We start from the raw sequence: 22,031 nt of genomic DNA on the forward strand, positions 1-22,031 counted from the left end.
AATATTGTAGAGATTGGACTAACCATGGACTAAAATGAATACACCTATTTAGAGACAACACAAATTAAAAACTATGGTTTAAAGATATGTTATAGACTATGGAGTTTTGAAAACAATGGTGTAAAAATTAATTTTGCACCATGGTCAATAAAAACTATGGTGTAAAAGTTAACTTTGCACCATGGTCAATAAAACCCATGGTGTAAAAATTAACTTTGCACCACGGTCAATGTAAAAATCATGGTATAAAAATTAACTTTGCACAACGATCAATAAAAACCATGGTGTAAAAGCTAACTTTGCACCATGATTAATAAATACCATGGTGTAAAAGTTAACTTTGCAACACCTCAATGAAAGCCATGGTCTAAAAATTAATTTTGCACCACGATAAAAAAAATCATGGTATAAAAAGTAACTTTGCATCATGGTCAGGAAAAATCCATGGTGTAAAAATTAACTTTGCACCCTATGGTGTAATGATTAAATCTGCACCATAGTCAAAAAAACTATTGTGTAAAAATTATCTTTGCACTACCATAAAAAAAAAAAAGAAATTATAGTGTAAAAATTAATTTTATACCACGGCTAATAAAAACTATGGTGTAATAATTAACGTTTCATTACATTCAATAAAAATCATAGTGTGAAAATAACAATACACCATAGTAAATAAAAATCATGATTTAAAAAATTATTATACACTACAAACATAAAAATTGTGTTGTAAAAATTAATTTTACATTACGTTCAATAAAAACCATGGTGTAAAAACTAACTATACACTATGAGCAATAAAAATTGTGGTGTAAAAATTAATTTTACACCACGGTCAATAAAAATTGTGGTCTAAATGCCAATTAGAGACTATACTATCAATAACCATAGAAAGTCTAATATTAAGTTTCTACCATGATAAATATGAATTGTAATCTATGGTTAGATTATATATTGTTTGTATTGTTTTACTTTAAAATAATTTTGTAATACCGTAGTTGAATATATATCTTAAAATTATATTTAAAAAACACTGCAGTTGAAAATCAACATTTACACTATAAAAATAAAATGTTCTCTAAAAGATAAATTTATGTGCACTAAAATTAAATTTATTGATTAAAATAGTGATCGCATATTTTCAAATAGTTGAAATTTTTTCTCTTAAAAAAAATCCCATTAGTTGTAACAAAAAAAACAAAGAAAGAAAGAAAACCAGCAAAGTGATGGTGGCTTTGGTATTACCCTTTTTTCAACCCATTTTTTATACTAAAAATAGGTGTTTTTATATGTTACTTGAAACCACCACCATGAAATTTGGAACCACTATCTTTGGCTACTACGCTATTGAATTAGAAATTCATCTAGTTAGAATGTCATATAGTAAATCTCTTTTAACTTTTTGGAGTTAACATTGTTTGTGATAGTTGGATTGGCAATCTTTCCATTCTCCAATTTCTCTATGAAGTAACATAATATTCATTCAACATTAATCCATTTTGCTCATGTTTGTCTCAATATTTTTTGATTTGGATTCTTGCTTCCCTCATAATTGTTTAAATTTATTTTAAATTTCTAGTTATTGGGTCTAATTGTTCAACATTTTTTTTTGTTGCTGTTGAAACTTATCAGTAATATTTGGTATACATTCTTAGTTATTTTTTTAAGTGTCTTTTTTAATAGGCACAAATTGAAAAATAATTAAATATCCTAAACATATATCTGAATTTGATTATTTTGTTGTCTCATTAGAGGAGAACCTCATTTTTGTCTCTAAATATGATAAAATTTCTTCTTTATCCTAATACAATAACTTGTTATGATGATAATTTTTCTTTTAGTTAGTATCAGAATATTGTAACCTTTTTTATTTCAAAGATTTTGTCAATTCATTATCATAATATAATAATTTGTTATGATGTTTATATGCCTTCTAGTTAGAGTTAGATATTGTAACTTTTAATTCGTTTGAGGACTAAATTAATTAATTATCACATTTGCAACATACAATAACAATTTATCGTATCACTTTTAAGACTTCAATTTTTAATTTTAAAATCCCTAGTGGTATGGTGTATGTTGATAGTTCATATAAATTTTTACTTTAAATTAAAAGTTTGTTTAGAAATGTTAACTGGAAGACACTTCAAAAGGTGAAATTAAAGTTTAATGTGAGCACTCTAGTCTTAAATTCCATTATCGTGGTTGATAAATTCCTTTTCATTAAATTTATCAGGCTGAAAAAGGACACGTGCTCAAGTTGAGATTGCTGAAGTACACAATGAATGGAAATAATTTCTTTAAAATTAAAATACTATTATATAGAAAATTATCTATAATTGTTTTAGTTTGCTCAATAGGTTTAGTGTTTTTTTAAGTTATTGTATTCTTATCTTTCATTTATATATATAATTTGGTTAGATTTTAGTTGATTAAAAGTTGAACTTATTCGTGTGTTGAAGATTTCATCTAATTAATATAATTTGGATGAATTATTAGTTTATAACACAACTGATGTCAATTATAGTATGTAGTGATACACTAAGACTATTTTTTGTATGTGGTTTATTAGTTAGTTTTATCAATAATGATCACGGTTAATGTAAGTCGTAGTCTATACTATAGACCACAATTAACGTCAGCTATGGTCTATGTCCATATAGACCATGGTTGACGTTAGACATGGTGTATAATATAGACCATGACTAACGTTAACCATGGTATATATTATAAACTACACTGGAATACACCATGGTCTAAAATCCGTAGTCTAATCCAAGAAACCACGACTATATGACCGTATTCTATATCAAAATTTGTAATAGTGCTTTTAGAGTGGTGTGGAGGAGGTAATGCACCAAAAATTCCACGAGAATTCTTTCACATGAAGCATTCTTCTGCACGGAATGTCATCAGAGAATGTTCGGGTTGTTGAAGGGTAGATAGGAAATCTTGCGAGGAAAATCATACTACCCAATGCAAATCTAATGTCGAACCATCATGGTGTGTTGCCTTCTGTGCAATCTTAACAATAGTGAGATGATTAAAATAGTGAACTGACTGAGGATTTGGATGAGGTGGATTTAAGCTTTGCTACAACTGGGGAAGATGGGATCAATTATATTGAGAGTTCAAATGAATGGACTGATAATGGGTAGAAATGCACGTTATTACAGCACAAATAAGTAAAACAGAGGGAATGCGACGGTAAAAATATACAAAATCATGTCCAAAAACGTTAAACTGAGAATATTATGATCATGTGCCCATGGTATAAAAGTAGCTAATTTACTTATTTTGTACAGGAAAAATGCATTGAGGCAAGTAAAATTGCGATCCAAGGAATTTGGTGTCCGCATGCATTGAAAGATTGTGATCGCAAAGTTATGCGATCATATGTGCTCGCGAGAAGTTACTGGAAAAGGTGGCCACATAAATACGGTGATTCAAGGTGAAAACATAATAAATCATGATGGGACAGAAAGTTGATGATAGTCGAATCTGAATTTAGTTGATAAGCCATTAACGACACACTGTAGCAAGTACACTCAACTTTTCGGTGACCATTAATCGGTGCATCAGAGCAAAAGATTTAATGACCGCCCATCATTGCAATCATTAGAAAGAAAAGCTTCTTCACCTTAAGCTCTATAAATACCAAAGGCTACCATCGTTAAAGGAGTTCGCCATAAACAAGTCAGATCAGATACAAAGTAGATAAGGTGTTAGTCTGTAGTTATTCTTATACTTAGAAGGCGGAGGCGAGCAAAGGGAAGAAGACGCCGAGAGGACATTCCTGGACATCTCGAAAGACTTCCGGGAAGCGCTATAAAAGGAGAGAGGGTCAACACTTGTGAAAGCAAGGATATTCTTTTGGGCAGCGTTGAAGTGAAAAGATAGTGTAAAAGCCACTGGAAGCAAGAAATTGCTACCGGGCTTCTTATCCCTACTTTCCATTATTGTTTTGTATTCTGTACTTTATTTATAGAAAATGGAATTCTCATTTCAATATTTGTTCATTCTCTCCATAATTCACATGAGTAGCTAAATTTCCGAATGGGTTGAGAAGAACTTAGCTAGCATGACCTAAGATCTTCACTTTATGCGATCATCTTGTCTTATGTATGCATCATTCACCCTTTAGAGATACTTGAGAGAATAGTCTAAAGAAAGAATCTAGACTTAAGAGAGTCAGATTAGAATCTAGGCTTGAGAGAGTCAGATTAGAACCGCATAAGCAAGAGATAGAAACTTAAACATAAGTTCTATTTTCTATTACGTATCGCATGCACCCTAGAAATAGGATATGATAGTATGCGGTCACCTTGTGTATGTGTGCATCATTCATCATCGCATAGACAAGAATAGAGGCTTAGACATAAGTCCTATTGAAATTATCGTATACATCACATGTGTCCTAAAAATAGGAACTATGGCATTTGCATAGAGAGATGACATGTTGTTGTATGTGTGTAGCATGATCGCATAACTTGAGTACAATCTTAGGAAGTGTTAGCTAAATCCATTAACCAGTTCATCGCATACTCATTGTAATTCTCGATTTCATCAACTTTTTACTCGAATCCATTGCATAAGATTTTTACTTCACAAAAGACCAACCAAATTAATTGTCTTTGCCACTGCAAAGGAATCCATTTCATTGTCGCATAGTAATTCAGTAGTCCCTGTGTTCGACCCTGGAGTTACCAGGAAACCTAGTGAGATTTATACTTGGGTTTTACGAGGAAAACTTGCATGTGCAACGCATAACTCATCACTGCAAACATATGTCATAATCGCATCACAGTTACAATGCATCATGGACCTAATGGAGGGATAAATTGGCGCAACAGAATTTACTAAATGGGAGTTGCGTAGTGCATAGTGCCTTTATGCTTCTTTAATCAATTATAACGCTTATTTTCTTTGTCGTGTGTTGTAAAATAGTTGTCAAAACTCTCTCATTATGTTTACTATATTTTGTACATCATTTTACCCATTAATTATGTTTCATATTTTTGTTTATTGTTTAATTGTATTAAAATGTATACACTAGAATGTCAAGTTCCTCAATAGCCCCAAAGCACACATGGACTAAAGAGGAAGAAGCGAAGCTGATCGAGTGTTTGGTGGCATTATTCATATCTGGTGGATGAAGATCAGACAATGGGACGTTTCAACCTGGGTACTTGGCACAACTACAACGTTTAATGGCTAAGAAGATGCCCGACTATAATATTCAAGGATCACCGACTATAGATGATCGAGTTAAATCCCTGAAAAAAAAAAAAACTTACCAGCAATCACAAAAATGAGAGGACCGACTTGTAGTGGATTTGGCTGAAATGAGAAATTCCAATGCACCACTACAGAACAGGAGTTATTCGATGGATGGGTGAAGGTGCAATTTTGTCTAAATTGATTTACGAAAATTGGTAACATAATTATACATCCACTTCCTCTGTCAGGCAGAGTCATCCTACAGCAAAAAGGCTTCTACACAAGTCGTTCCAATACTATGATGATCTGGCCTACGTCTTTGGCAAGGATCATGCTACGGGAGGACGGTTAGAGACCTTTGCAGACGTCGGGTCTAACGTGCCAAACCATATAAATGATGGTGTTCTTATTCATGAATCATAGGATCCGAACATCCCCATGATGTCTAGTCAAGGAATGGATATGTCACAGTATGATATGCATGGAACATGTACTAGCCAAAGCACTGGAGGAGGAAATGCTTCGAGAGGAAGTAAGAGGAAGCGAAGTGGGAATCAATATGAAATGGCAGAGATTGTTAGGAACACAATGGAGTTCGTAAATGACCAATTGAAGGCGATTGCAGAATGACCGAAAGAGAAGCATGCAACCGAAGTCAAACTACGTGCGGGGAAGTTGTAAACCAACTCTAAGATATTCTTGAGTCGTTGCATAATTGATAGAGGATGAAGCTTATGCAAATCATATTCCGCAGTGTGCAAGAAACAGAGAGCTTCTTATCCATTCCCACAGCCTTGAAGTTGGACTATTGCAACCTCCTCCTTGAAGAGAATGTTTGATCAACATGTGTTTTGGACTGCTTTCAATAATGAACAATAATTACTTTGTTTCAATTATACATTTAAGTTTGTAATACATTTGGTATAAAATCTTCCTCATATTTTAATCATACAATCATGAGTTAGTTATTTTGTCTTACATTTTTTTGTACCTCCAAAAAATAGAGGTTTATATATGAAACACATGAATTGCATCCAAAAGTAATGTACTTTTTTTTTTCTTTTTTGGCCATGTTAACCATACCTCTCAGAATGACCAAAAAAAAAAAAAAAATGGTGGTTAACTTTTAGCATAAATTACAATCAAATTAATTTTGTATAAATTGGTGGAACATATACTCTTAATTATATTTTTAAAATATGATATTTCATATGCATAATTATTAGTATTATAAAAGATGGTAGTAGAAACTACACACAGTCTAAAATAACCTACATTCAAATTAGACTATTATAACTTGCTCTCCAAACAGGATTATTATAAGGCAGACTACAATACTCTACATCCCAAAACGCAAACTATTATAGACCATACTATAATAATTTGCACCCCAAATACAGACTATAAAAACAAACAATTTATTATAACTCACAGACTATAATAACCTACTATGTGCCCCAAACGCCCCCTAAATATTTTATGTATAATAGTATTAAAAAAATTAAAATTTTAAATTTTTTAAAACTCTGAATTTTATATCTAAAATCTTCCTTACTAAGACAAGTTTTTGGATAAAATATTTTCCTCCTTTATTAAAGTGTACACGAGGCAATATATACACTGTGATACAGAGAATTAGAAACTAACTCTAGTTAAAATACAAAGAGTAAAACTTAACTCTAATATTCCTAAACTTTTCTGTTTAATAATATATTTACTTTTTTTTAAAAAAAAATAAACGATATAAGATATAAAATTAAAGTTTATTTATAAATTATAACTATAAACTTTCAATCTATTGTAGGTAAGTGTGTAAATTTTAATAAACAATCTCGTATAAATCAAAGAATAATATTGGATACAAAATTAAAGTCGATGGACCACTCCAATACACTTTTTTTAGAAAAGAAAATATACATACGACGGGTCTCTAAAGTTTAGGTTTGATTTGATAATCAATTGATTTTAAAAAAGAAAATGATAAACAACCTTAAAAACACTAATTCTACCCGTAAGTTCTTATATTTTGTTACCTTCTTTCTATTAATATTTTGAAAAATTAAATCAATATTTGAAAACTAAACAAAATAATTTCGAAAAACTGAAAATTTTTCGAAAAAAACGGCCGATGTGTGTTGTGTTTGATCCTTTGCTAATATTTTTCCAACATGACGGCTGACCACGTGATCCGTCTATCCTCATCAAACGCCAATCCCTCGTATCGAATTTTACGTCACACCCCATTCTTCCCCTATATATATATATATAACACCATTTTATATATACATATAACTCCATTTTAATTTCTTTCTTACATTTGATTCTTATTCTTATTCTTATTCTTATTATTATTTCATGGCGGAAAATCGTGAGTTGAACTCACAAAATAACAAAGTTGAAAGAAAGGTGATGGAGAAAAATCGCAGAAACAAAATGAAATCACTTTACACCAACTTGAATTCCCTCCTCCCAATCTCTCACTCAAATGTTTGTTTTTTTTTTTTTAATTTTCTTTTTGTATCTTTATCTTTTTTTTCCCATTTATTATTACAGTATTAATGGTGCCCTTTTTTCACTAAAAAATGTAGGAACTACCACTAACCGTGTTGGACCAGATAGACAAAGCAATAAAGTACATTAAATCATTGGAGATAAACTTGAAGAAGGATGAGGAGAAGAAGGAGAGACTTTTGAGAAAGTCGAAATTGTCGTCGTCGTCGTCGTCATACACAGCATTGTCGATGAGCCCGAATAGGAATGTACCTGAACTGAAAATCAAAGAAATGGGTTCTGCTGTGGAGGTGGTTTTAACGACTGGGTTGGAGGATCGGTCTATATTTTATGAGATTATTCGTATCTTTGATGAGGAGAGAGTCGAGATCATCAATATTAGTTATTCCATTCTAGAAAATACCATCATATATTCACTCCACACTGAGGTATATGTTCAAAAAAATTTCTAGCATACTACGGTAGTATAACTTCATTTATTGAATGCCCATATATAAAAAACATTTAAGAATTGTGTGAATAACGTGCTTAATGAAAGGAGTAAGGTACTAGATTTTTTTTTTCCAGGCATATTCCTAATCTATTAAACCTGTTTGATAAGCATGAAAAAACCTTCATTATTATAAACAAATTAAGTATTTAAAAATTATGTGACATGTGACAATCTAGTGGAAGGAGTATGTGTGCCTATGTAACATTAGAAATTTTCAATTGTTTTGAAAACTCTGCTTCTTTTCCATGATTTTCTAACTATATAGTTTTTTCTTGTTTTATATTGTTTCAAAACATTTTTTTTTTCAAGACTTTTTTAGTTTTCAAAGTTAGAATTTTAAAAACACTCATAAAAAGGTATATGATAAAACAAAAGAGTTCAATAAGTGTAAGTATTCTTTGTAAATTACTTAATTTTTTTTTTAAACTAATTGAATATCAAATACATATCTTAGGTTTCGTTTGATAATGATTTTGATTTTAGTTTTCTTGTTTTTAAAATTAATGGTTGTTTTCTTTCATAAACAATTAAATTTTTCGTTGAATTCTAAAAATAAGATAAAGTACTTGAAAACTTCTTTTTTTTTTTTTAGCTTTCAAATTTTTGCTTATTTTTTAGAATATTAGTAAAAATTGAATAATAATGAAATAAATAAACTCATAGTTATGAAGTAGTGTTTACAAATTTAAATTTTTAAAAGATATAAAACAAATATCATGAAATAAAAATGAACTAAAATGATTGTTTTTTTTTTTTTATGGTTATTATGGGAGTAGATTGAAGACGTGGTGTATGAATTTGGAGGAACAAAACTGATAGAGAGACTAAAAAAATTGGTTCACGAACCCAACAATGATCCAGAAATACAGGCGGTGGCAGTTTCCAGCAGTCACGGCGGAACCAATTTTCCGGCGGACGTTCCGACGATGAGTTCCGATTACAATTTTTGGAGCCACTAGATATTTGAAGAAAAAATTTAATTATTATATGCATGTTGTCCTACGCTGAGCAACATGTTACCACTCATTATTGAAGGATATTCAATACATAGCCACTGTGTTTCTTTGTCTAATTAAACTTCAAAACCATGCATATCGTTCTTCTATAAATTTTACTTTTCTATTTCAATTACATGATAAAGATATAAATATATATATTTTTTCTTGAAAGAAATGAAAAAAATATTTCCACTTATCAAATTATAGTTCGACAAATGATTGTGTTCTAAGTTTATTTGGTTTATTTAATAACATAGAAATATTTAGGTCTTTTTTTAAATAGAAAGGATAGTTCACTACATGTGACAAATTGTGTTGGACACAAAAAGTAAACCAAAAAAGTTGGTGCAATTTGTATTCAATTATTTTCTTAGTAACAAAATATCAATTTGATTATTTGTCTACTAGTCTAAACTATATGTTGATGAATTTCCTTTTTCTTTTTGGGATTGGGAAGTCAAATTGTTTATATTATATTTGTTTAAAATATGGTTTAAAATTATAAATGGTTAGGAATGTGAGCAAACTAACAAAGTCCTACATTATGGAAGAGATAAACATATTATATAAGTGAGAATAATTATCTTAGTTGATATGAATTCATTTGTGCGATTCCAAACACAAAGTATCATGAAAGATAATTATGTCCAAAATGAAAAATACCATACCATGGAGATAGGTGCAAACTTTTTTTATATATAAAAAAGAACGGCTACCTAATAGTTTATTGAGAACTCAATGTCCAAAATTTATTAGACATAACTAAAAATTAAATTTAGAAAGAAGGTCAAACTATTTATAAATAGTAAAAAATCACTAATAAACACTGATAGATTTCTATAAATTTAAAAAATGATTAAATTCTACTATTTTGTGTAAATAGTTTTCCTTTTCTATTTTTGAAAATCTCCTTTAAAAATTCAATTTTATGACTATTCCTGGTTTTGCTTCATATATATATATATATATGTATGTATATATATAAATTGAAAATTAGGAAAAGAGATTTTTATATTTTTGAAGCATCATTACCTGGAGTTTTTTTTTTTTTTTTTTTTTTTTTTTTTTTTTAATATTGTGATTAGAAAAATAATTTAGGAAAATATAGTGGTTTTGAAACTATTTAGAAATCTATGGTTGTTTTGGAGTTTTCGAGACGGGGATTTTGTTTAAAATATTTTATCGAGGGTCCTGTCGAAAATAAAGAAGAGATCGAGGGTTTGACCCTCGACCTAAAGGAAATTAAGAAAAGGACGAGGGTTCAACTCTTGACCTGTCGAAAACTAAAGAAGATTTGTAAAGGAAGAGGAGAAATTTTGAAAGAGGTCGAGGGTTGAACCTTTGACCTCTGGAAAATTATAGAACAAACCCTCGACCTAAATGAAATTAAAGAATCGTTTAGTAATTATACACGATCGCACACAATCGTTTAGTAAAATTACTATACAATTGTTCAGTAATTCTTTATTAACATAACAATAGGTGCAAACTATTTATATAAATATAAAAAATCACTAATTGACATCGATAGACTTCTATAAATTTAAAAAATGATTAAATTCTACTATTTTGTGTAAATAGTTTTTCTTTTCTATTTTTGAAAATCCCCAATAAAAATTTAATTTTATGACTATTCGTTGTTTTGCTTCAATATATATATATATATATATATATATAAATTGAAAATTAGGAAAAGAGATTTTTATATTTTTGAAGCATCTTCACCTAACATAAAATTCAGTCTTGTCTTTTAACGCACAAAATTCAAAATATTTGAAAATATTGTGTCACCATCGTTGCACCTTATAAACAAGGATAATCTTCATACCTTAGATTTTAAGTTTATATATCTGTGTGTGTACATATGTATATAAACCAACTAAATCATATTTTTAAATTCTAAATGACATTGTAAAAAATAATAATTCACTTGATTTGACTCTAAATATTGTGGGAGAAATTATAAGACTTATTTTGATCATTTAACATATGGATAGGTGATTCAATTTTGAAGACATTGGTATTCTAGTAATCAGTCTACATCTAATCTAAGTCGAATCTAATTATTTAGTTAAGCTATGGCAGTTGAGCTAGCTCTTGTTAACAATTAATCTTGAAGTTTGAAAATCATTAGATGACCAACATTAATTAGTTGTCATAAAAGTCCCTATGTTCTACCCCGATACTCATTAGAATACTCTAACCAAGTTTATACTTGGGCTTGATTAAGAGAAACATGTGTTTAATTTAAGATAATTCGAGATATCAATAGTAACAAGATAATCATTTTCAAAATCGAACAACAAGTTTTTAGCATTGTTGTCCGGAACTTCTCTAACTAATTCAATTTCAGTTCTTTTTTATTTTTTCATTCTCAGTTAAAGGTGTATTGCAAGTTTAGCCGAGCTTGCAAAAGTTATATGAGCAACGGGAGCACATTGGAACTAACATACAACCTAGCGATTGAAGAACCTTCTGGCAAAGAACAAGATCTAATAGAGCGTTGAAGGCAAAAGTAACGCAACATGGTAGGTCAACACAACAACAACAAACACCTGCCACAAAATTTAGTCAATATAAGGCTTGCGACCAACCCGTTAGGAAATGCTGTCAATGTAATTAACAACCTCATCCTAGTGGTTAATGATAGAAATATGCACATTAGGGAATATGTGTCGCCTAATCTCTATGATTTTTCACCGGACATCATACACCCTATGTTTGAAGGGCAAAGATTTGAAATGAAATTTGTAATGCTCCAAATGATTCAAGGTGCTAGATAGTTTGGAGATTCACCAGAAGAAGACTCACACTCACTTGAAAACCTTGTGGAGATATGCAATACATTCGTAATTCCTGGAATCACACCAGAAGTGATCCAAATGTCACTTTTTCCTTCTCATTAAGGGATGAAGCCAGACAATAGGCATATTCGCTCAAACCTGGTGAGATAACTACTCGGAATAAAGTAGTTGAAAATTTTATGCAAGGATATAGACAATTTTGAACATGGAGAATCAGAGTCAATCGTCGTCTTTCACCAAAGTAGCTAAATCCCCACTTATATTTTTTTTATTATTTTTCTTATAACAGCCCGCCTTGTTATTGGAGTCAACAAGTTTTGTTCAGAATATTGACACTCTCTTAATTATTTTGAACAAAATAAGAATAATGTGTGAGCAAATGAATGGAAAGATATTTTTAAAATGACAATGACATCTAAAATAGCACGTGTAGTTTTTGGAAAGATATTTTCAATATGACAACGACATATAAAATAACGTGTAGTTTTATGAAAATATTAAATAAACCCGGCTGTGTCTCTAACTAATATTTGTGCCGTTTTTATTATTTTGTCAAACATGCGTGGACCTTTGCATGGGAACATGTAGGCCGTCACAAACATGGCCTCTACTTTAAGGAACAAAGCTAGTTCTAAAACTAAAAAGGAAAGGGTAAATTTGTAATTTAACCACAAAACATAATTGAAAGTGAGCTCTAGGATCATTGAGTAAATGTGTATTCAAAATATGTCATATGTTTTCAACAATTAGACATTTAAAACAAAATAAAAATGTTGGTAGCTCATTACATACTACATAAATTATCATCTCAAATGTCTAGAGTTCGATCTCACACCCTACAATCCTATTAAATAAAAAGATATATATTTTGTGTAACTTCTCACTTATATATATTCATTAAAATTAGTCCATGTCTTATAAGTTGTTGGGTTACTAAACCTTAAGAATTTATGATATATCATACGTTATTCTTAAGATTTTAATTTTATGTCTAAAAGGTCACTTAAACTTTCAATTTTAAATCTATTACATCTGTATGACATATTCATCAATTTTAAAAATTAATTGATATATTAAGGGTCTGTTGGGGCCCAATAGTGGAGTAGGATGGAGTGAGCTATAATGCCCACTCCATGTTTGGAGCTCCAATATTATCCTTAGATTATAACCCTAGGGAACATTGTTCTCAACCCCACGATCAACGTCATTTCACTATTTGCAACATCTCCTATTTTCTCCCTCATCATTTCTGTCTCATTTCTTGTCCGATCAAACATTATGCTCAAATCTGGTTTCGTTCTTCCATCTCTCTTTACTTCTTTGGCTTCAAATTTTGTTTCGGTGTCGTCTTCAGATTTGGTTTCATGTTTCTTCATCTCCATCAGTTCCATCACCCTTGAAACCAGATCTGGATCCTTAGATCTATAGATCTAGCCCTTCACAGATCCATAGATCTACGTTTATGATGGTTCTCTTCTTACATATTTTTCTCTAGACCCTTCACATATATATTGATTGTGTCTCTTCCCCTTGCTGCTCTAAACAATCTCTCTCTCACCGCTCCAAACTTTGATTCCCTTTTCTGCTTTATTCGATCTTTTCACTCCATCGAAATAGGCCCTAATTTGTTTGGTTGAGGGACGATTGTGCTTGGTACGGGTGGAGGTTATTATTTGGAGAGTGGTAGGGTGTGAAGGATGAGATCTGAAGCTTGATGGGGGGGGGGGGGGGGGATCGAAGGTAATCTTCTTTTCCCCTTCCCAGTCGATGATGAGGTCCCCTTTTTTTTTTTCCAATTTTAGCTCAAAATTTTATAAATCATGCTCTATTTTTTTCCATTGTTGTCCATTATCTCATTTCATGCTCATTGGTTTACTCTGAATTATTTTGCTTCAAAAATTTGCTCTGAGTTTCGTTTAATGTTCATTATTTTGCTATTACCGTCTTTATTTGTTAATTATTTTTCCATTTTCTAAATTATAAAAAAAAGGAGAAACATGTGTTTGAGCTACTAGGTATTCTTGGGTTGATTCTTTAGGATATTTGATGGGTTTTGGTGATTTTGATTAGGTTTTTTGATGAATTTGATGAAATTTGGTCATTTTGATTAGGTTATTTTCACCGTGTTGTCTATATGTTATGTTCTTCATTACACTGATGAAGAAGAATGGATTTTGATTAGGTTATTTTCACTGTGTTATCTATAGTGTTATGTTCATTCTTGGTGTAATTATTTGACCATTTTCTAAATTAAGGTCCATTGTTTGTCCATTTTGGTCACTGTTTGTCAATTGTTTGTCACTTTTGGCCTCTGTTTATCCATTGGTTGACCATTTTCATAAATTTTGATAACTGTTTGTCCATTGTTTGTTCATTTTAGTCTCTGTTTGTCCATTGCTTGTCCATTTTGTAACTTTTAGCCTCCGTTTGACCACTGTTTATTGTATATTGATTGACAGTGGTTGTTAGGTACTGTTTACTGTATTTATCATTAGCATATCCCTTGTTTTTAGGATGATTTATTATATATTGATTGATAGTGGTTGTTAGGTACTGTTTATTGTATTCATCATTGTCATATCCCCTTTTTTCGGATGGTTCATTGTATACTTATTGACAGTGGTTGTTAGTTATTGTTTATTAGGTAGGTTTTTGTCAAAATCATTGACTTTTATTTATATGTGCATCTCACATAAAAAATTTCATGGGCCAATGGTTCATACAAGTATATATATGTGTCTCACTTCACTTCAACTTAGGCCAAAGCCATTCTATCTACTTGCTTAATGCAATTGGTATCTAATTTCTCTTGTCTCCAACATTTTCTTATTCTGAGTTTCTATGAACTTTGCATGTTTTTAATTTCTATTATCTCTATTGTTCGTCTCTAATTTTTAATTCTTCTTCCTTGAATGAAATAATTTACTGTTTGTCTATGATTTAAAACCAATTGTTGGTCGTTCCATCTATATTTTCGATTTCTCATTTATCATTATTCATGATATTATCTGAAGTTCAAGTTTCAAAGAATGAATTTCATAATTCTATGGTTGGACCCTATTCCATTTTTTTTTTTTTTTTTGTGCAGTTTATAATTATGTTCTCACTTGCCTTCAAGTATAAGGACAAACACATTCCATCTACTTCATAAATGCAAATTATATCTTCTCCTTATTTTTCCAACATTTTTTTATCACAGGTGTTGAAAAGTGCCTCCCTGTTATAATTTCTTAAGTATATTACTAATGTTCTTTATTTTAACTTGTTTTAGGGTTTGTCTTATTACGAATTAGTCGGATCAAATACTGTTTACCAACTTTTAGAGTGGTGTGGAAGAGGTAATGCACCAATAACTCCACAAGAATTCTTTAATATGAAGCCTTCTTCTGCACGGATTATCATCGAGAGAACGTTCGAGTTGTTGAAGGGTAGATGGTGTTAGAGCCAGAGAACGCGCAGCGAAAGTGAAACGGATCAATAAGCATTCTAATTCATTAATTTTGTCTTTAAATTAAGCATGCTCATAAACTAATAAAAGGGTTTCATGACATACCTTTATAGTACCACTTGAATCTCGATTCCAACTACAAATCTCCTCCAAATCTTCTTGTGAACCACCTCAAGGCCTTACCTACTATTCTCTTAGTGCCTTAGATTGAGTTGTGGGACTCAAAATAAGCTTGAATAAAGGAAATTGGAGAAGAAGACACTGTTGCACCAAGGAAGAAGACCTTCTTCAACCTTCAAGTTTTTTAGCAAAAGCTTATCAAATGCATTAGCTACATGCTCGATTCTCAGCCCAATCTTCTATATTTATTGCAAGACCATCATGCAAAGGAGATAGTTGCATGAAGAGCAGCTTATGCTTGGAAGATTAAATCAAGAATAGAGTGGAGAATGAGTGAGCATTTTTGTTTGAAAGTGAAGAATGAGTGAGCATCTCCATTTTCAAACTTTTTCCAGTTTTAATTTTTCAAATTGATTTCCAAAATCAATTTATGTTTTCAAAATTGAAAACTTTATTTATTTTACAAAATTAATTCATTAATTAATTTTCTAATAAAATTAATAATAAATAATTAATGAAACAATTTAATTAATTATGATTAATTTAATATCAAATATTAAATTAATTTAACATAAATTCCTCCATCATGAATCCCTATTCATGAATTTAATAGTTAAATCATATTTCAATATTTATTGATTCTCCAATTTCGTTTAATTCCAAAATTAAATGCCTAATTATATCACATATAATTACTAATTCCCTTAATTCTAATTTGAACGTTTCAAATTAATTTATCACACTACTCTAAGGCTAATCCATTTATGAGCTAGTAAGGGGACCTCATGGACCTACAGGTCATGGTCTCCAACGATCTGAGATTAATTGACTAAACTCTTTACACTGAATTAATCATAATTAGTAAGTTAACCCTTCACAGGTTGTTCGTAATAACGGCTGAGTGAAATGGCTGTTTTACCCCTGAGATTACATATTATTCCTTAAGTCCCACTAATCCTCTAATGAACAATTGTTTGTGATCCGATCATCAAACCGAGTCCCTTTTGGGCCATGAGAGGGTGGGGTCCCTTGTTCAAGACCCAAAGTTAGCACTTAAGGGAACAACCTTTCTACTATCCCTGAAAGCGAGTAGGAGTGAATTCCATCTTGCACCCTACGTCCCTAGCTATCTACCCGTTCTTACCCCTGAAATGGAGGTTTATTAAGCCGACGTTGTTGAGCCAACCCTCACCTATGATAATCTAAGGATAATCTCGAATAAACAGGAGTTCATAGTTAGCTTAGGATTATGGTCAAGTTACCTAGGTCATTGCTTTGAAATAATCAGTCTTAAACAATAAACAATGTTATAAATTTCGTGACTAATTTCGTGGTTCGATCTTGTACAAACCCATTGTACAAGACGCCCCCACTCCTCATGTTATAAAATGTACGAATTAGGATCACATCGTTTGTAGCACTTTACAACTCCTTGTAACAACTACAGAGTGGGCCGCATCCAATAGCCTTACCAGAATAAGGCACCCAACCACCCAATCTTATTCATATACTATAGATCATTTTGACTATATACTCGAACCAAATCCACTTTTATGTCTCCACATAAAGTTCAATTACTCATGTAACAGTCATGGATCTTGTCTAAAACGAAATAAGTAATTCATATATTCAATAACAACTTATTGAATTTTCAGAATAAGTTGTATTATTTACAAACCATGAGTTTTAGGACATAAAACCCAACAGATGGGAAATCTTGCAAGGAAAATCATACTACCCAGTGCAAAACCATCATAATGTGTTATCTTCTATACAATCTTATCAATGGAGAGATGACTAACAGTGAAATGACTTAAAGTTTTCTACAATTTGGGGGGGGGGAGAGAAGGGGTGGATGGGATCAATTATATTGAGAGTTCAAATTAATGGACCCAATGGAGGATAAATTGGCACAACAGATGTTTATTGATTAGGAGTTTTGTACCGTATAGTGCCTTTATGCTTCTTTAATCAATTAGAACGCTTATTTTCTTTGTTGTGTGTTATGAAATGACTTCATTCGGAACTCTCTCATTATGTTTACTATATTTTTTACTTCACTTTACCCATTAATTATGTTTCATATTTTTGTTTATTGTTTAATTGTATTAAAATTTATGCGAGAGTGGGCGTCCTATATGAAGGAGTTTGTATAAGACCGGACCACGAAGTGTTATAGTCTCGTTATATAATACCGTTCATGACAGAGACTTCACATCACTAGGATGACCATAGGTAAAATGACCTTTATCCTGAGTGAGTTAGGACTCCTGCCTTTGAGGGCGATCATTTGATTTGCATTGGTGCGAGACTAGATTACCGACTCAAACCTACCACTTTAAGGATTCATCTGATTTGGGAGTTGAGAACTCAGCTACACAAGATGGAATTCCCTTCTTCCCCGAAGCAGAGTAAGTAGATAAATTTCTTCCTTAAGGGTTGATTTCAGGTCTTGAACGATGTGGCGCCATACACCTTCTCATGGACCGAGAGGTGTCCACACATAGTAGGACTATGTTGTATTATTCATTAGAGGGATCAATGGTACTTAATGTGATAGATGTAACTACAAGGGAAAAACGGTAAATTAGCCCAGTTGTACTTACAAGTATTTGTGAAGGGTTATCGTACTGTTATTGGTTATATCTGATGGACATAAAAATATATCTGTGGTGAGAACTGTGTAGTTGTTAGTCTTTAGTGGAATGCCTGGCAGTTAACGGATTGTAAATCTCGTGGCTAAAGAGTTTAGTCAGCTATTCACGTACCGTTGAAGCTTCAAGCCACAGGACCATAAAGTCCCCTTAGTAGTTTAATGGATTCAAGTTGAGAATCAGTTTTTTGGGTCAGTTTGAAGTGTTCAATTTGACAAGAGGGAGTTTGATTATATATGATATAATTAAACGGGTCAACTATATATGATATAGTTAATATGATGTATGAGATACATTAATTGGAGGAAAAAAATATAAATATGATTTATATCTAGTGGAGGAGAAAGGACAATGGTTTACATGTTGCATATGATGTGATATTAAAACTATAAGTTATAAATATAATATGATTATATTTATTTTTAACTAGACAATTATGAGATAATTATTGGTTGTTTTTCTTCATAACCATACGAGATAGTGGAAGGTTGCATTCAGTTTTCATAACTCAAGTTTTACTAAATGATCGTGTAGACGCGCACCTTTCCTAAACGATCGTCTAGCTTTTACTAAGCGATCACGCATGAGAGAAATTTTACTAAACAATCGTCTAAACGATTAGCCCCGCTTTACTAAACGATTTTGCAACTTTTTGTTAAACGATCAAGCACCTGTCTATATGATAGACACATAATTTCTCTCACTTGCTTGGTCGTTATAAACGATCGTAGTTTTCTCCTCCCCTCTACTAAATCCAACTGATCCCACACCTCCTAGATTCTCACTCTGAGAATATCAAGGTTACTGAGTGGAGGTGTCCTCCTTGCTACTTCTTCGTATAGAAGATCATTCGATGGTGAGCGACAGCGAGATTTGGTGGACGATAAACTTGACGATCACAGCGACTGTGTGAGTTGTCGACTCTTATGAGAGTGAGAGTTACACAAAAGAAGAGTTCTTCAGGACGTATGTCTCTCGTTCCTTTGTTATATACTTTTCAAAGCATGTTGTAATTTATTCTTAGATGCATAACTTGTTGTATGTTTGTGAATGCAGTATTTCTATCACAATGAATTTGGAATGATCTTGCTTCTGCTCATCGGTACTCTTTGGTAAGACTTCCTTCAATTGGTATCAGAGACAAGCTCTGATATTCCAAATCCATTGTTGTATAGAATAGCATTTACGCTCTCGGTGAGTAAAGCATATCTGCACTCTGTTTAATATTTAAATAGTTTTGTGGATGTGGATTAATGGAGTTTTTGGGGATGATGCCTTTGGTTATTTAATTCTTTTACATTCAAAGTTAATTATAAGGGCCTCTGTGTTTTTTTGGCATATTAACTTGTTATCGAGTTTGTAAATCCAAAGGTTTTTAAGTCTCTATTGAGTTGCTCGTGATGAGGCGTCAAGGAAAGGAGTTGTTGTACTCTGAGGATGAAGATGACCAAGTGTTGGTCGGATCGTGTAAACGATGGGGTAAGCGATCTTTTAGTATGGGATACTCGGCTGCATGTTGACGCACGCACACTAGACGATTGTGTAGCTCAACAAGCTTCATCGCTTAGTACCTGACTACACGATCGCGGAGTAAATTATTACTTTAGTGCTTATTATATCATTGTCTAGAAGATTGTGCTTCACAGCAACTTCGTCGTCCAAACAATCGTTTAGACTTATGTTTAATGTTTGATGCGCTAAATGATCGAGTGCCTCATGCTTCATCGCATATTAAATGATACTTGATCGTAGCTAAACGATCGTAGATACCCGACCAGTTTGCTAAACGATCAGGGAGGCTTCGCCCAGGACGGTTCAAGACCCTGTTCGCTTGTGAACCGTTTTGCTCGATGGAAAAATACAATAGAGAGAATTTTAGTTCCGATTTTGAGGCTTTTCATCCCAGTCCATTAATCTTTGGCGAATGTACTTCAATGTATGTTTGATTATATGTCATATGGTATGTCATATAGTTGAAATCCCACCTTAGGTTATGTATTGGTCATGCATCATTTCTATATTATGAGAGTTATGATTTAGAATTTGCATAATTTCAATTACATAAGAGCATGCTCATGCATCATATAATATAAGAGTTATGTTTATGCATCTTTATATTATAAGTGTTATAGTATAAGGGTGTATGGAAGCATGTTTACTTGGTTCATTACAAGTATATAAGAGTTATATATAGTAATGCATGGACATTGCATGAAGCATGACACATAGGTTAAATTTATAAGTGTTATAAATACCTAGTTCTGCATGGTAATGTGTATGGGCTTTGGTTGTTTCTTTTATAAGGGTTATAAGGAAATTAGAACTAAAATCTATAAGAAAGACATGCACGCAAACTTAACTTTGAATTATGGTTTTAAAAGTGTTTTAAAACTTGGTGGAGATAGACCTAAGATCACACTTTTAATGAGATTAGAAACCTAAGGTTTAATCTTTTAATCAATTTAATAGGATTAAATTGACTAATAAAAAATTAAAAGTGTAGCAAATCTATCTATAAGGGGCCTTTTTTCTAAGGTGGGTTCTGTCTAGGCTGGGGTATTTAAGCTAACGAAAATGGAATACCCCTACCTGGGAACCTACTTGGAAAGGTGAATTAGATAGATTTGATGCATGCATGCAAATTTGAGGATAGTCCATTAAAGAGTTTAATGTGACTTCTTGAACTTTTTAATTTCAAAGAAAAAAGTTATTTTTGAGAAAATTAACTTGACTTAGATAAAATCAGTAGCTGGATGATCTAAGTTAATGAACCCCTAGGTAGAACATTCAGTTGGAGGTACTTGGGGTATATGATACTTCATTTAAACCTCTTTGCGTTTCTCCCTTTATATTCACACTGTTAAATCTATCATCGACCTCCTGGCACCCTGGGATTGTCCACCTAAAGAATGGTGTTTGGGTAGGTCAATATCAAGATAGATGGAGAGAATGTTCATTGTAAGTGGGAGCGAGACATACGACAACATATCCCACGGTTTCTCTTGTTAAGTTGGATAATGTTTCTGTGCATCGCCTCAAGGCACCTGGGAGTGTCCCCCTATAGGATGACAATTTTGCATGTTTCTTTATTTTATTTCCTGTATAGGATAAGGTCGCTTTAGTCTCTTGTCTTAATCTGTTTTTTTCCTACGGTGGGTGCATTAGGGCGGGACTCTAGGGCTGAAAATGAGGGGTTATACTTACTTTGAATTGTTAAGGATTAACAGTTTTCTACCTAACAAATGGTGACTGTTAGGGTCAGTTACAAGAATTGTTTCTACCATCAGAACCGTAGGGAAGGTCTTTCAAAGCGGATACTTTTGGCCCACACTCTTTCAAGACGCAAGGGAGTTTGTTCGAAAATGTGACCCCTGCCAATGCCCCGAGAATATTTCTTCAAGGGACGCAATGCCTTTGAAAAATATTCTCGAAGTTGAGTTGTTTGATATTTGGGGCATAGATTTTATGGGACCTTTTCCCCTGTCCTGTGGCCAACTGTACATCCTGCTTGCAGTAGATTATGTATCTAAGTGGGTAGAAGCAATGGCCTGTGCTAGGAATGATGCATCCACTGTATCTAAGTTTCTTACCAGGAATATCTTTACACGCTATAGAACGCCGAGAGCCCTGATAAGCGACAAAAGTACGCACTTTATTAATCGCATCATTTCCAAATTACTTGCAAAATATAATGTTAAGCATAAGATTGCCACTTCCTACACCCCATAAACAAACGGTCAAGCAGAAGAATCAAATCGAGAAATCAAGTCCATCTTGGAGAAAGTC

General features: G+C 32.2%; 1 protein-coding gene across 1 annotated transcript; it reads left to right on the forward strand.

Moving 5' to 3' along the window:
- Nucleotides 1–7,572: 7,572 nt before the first annotated feature.
- Nucleotides 7,573–9,180, forward strand: LOC120088984 (transcription factor bHLH162-like). Its single transcript, XM_039046423.1, has 3 exons — nt 7,573–7,704; nt 7,806–8,156; nt 8,998–9,180. Exons 1-3 carry the CDS (start codon nt 7,573–7,575, stop codon nt 9,178–9,180), a joined length of 666 nt encoding a protein of 221 aa, XP_038902351.1.
- Nucleotides 9,181–22,031: the final 12,851 nt, after the last annotated feature.

Source organism: Benincasa hispida, chromosome 10 (genome assembly GCF_027475165.1).
Source record: "Benincasa hispida cultivar pf3 chromosome 10, pf3_genome.v1.1, whole genome shotgun sequence".
Taxonomy (NCBI): Eukaryota; Viridiplantae; Streptophyta; class Magnoliopsida; order Cucurbitales; family Cucurbitaceae; genus Benincasa; species Benincasa hispida.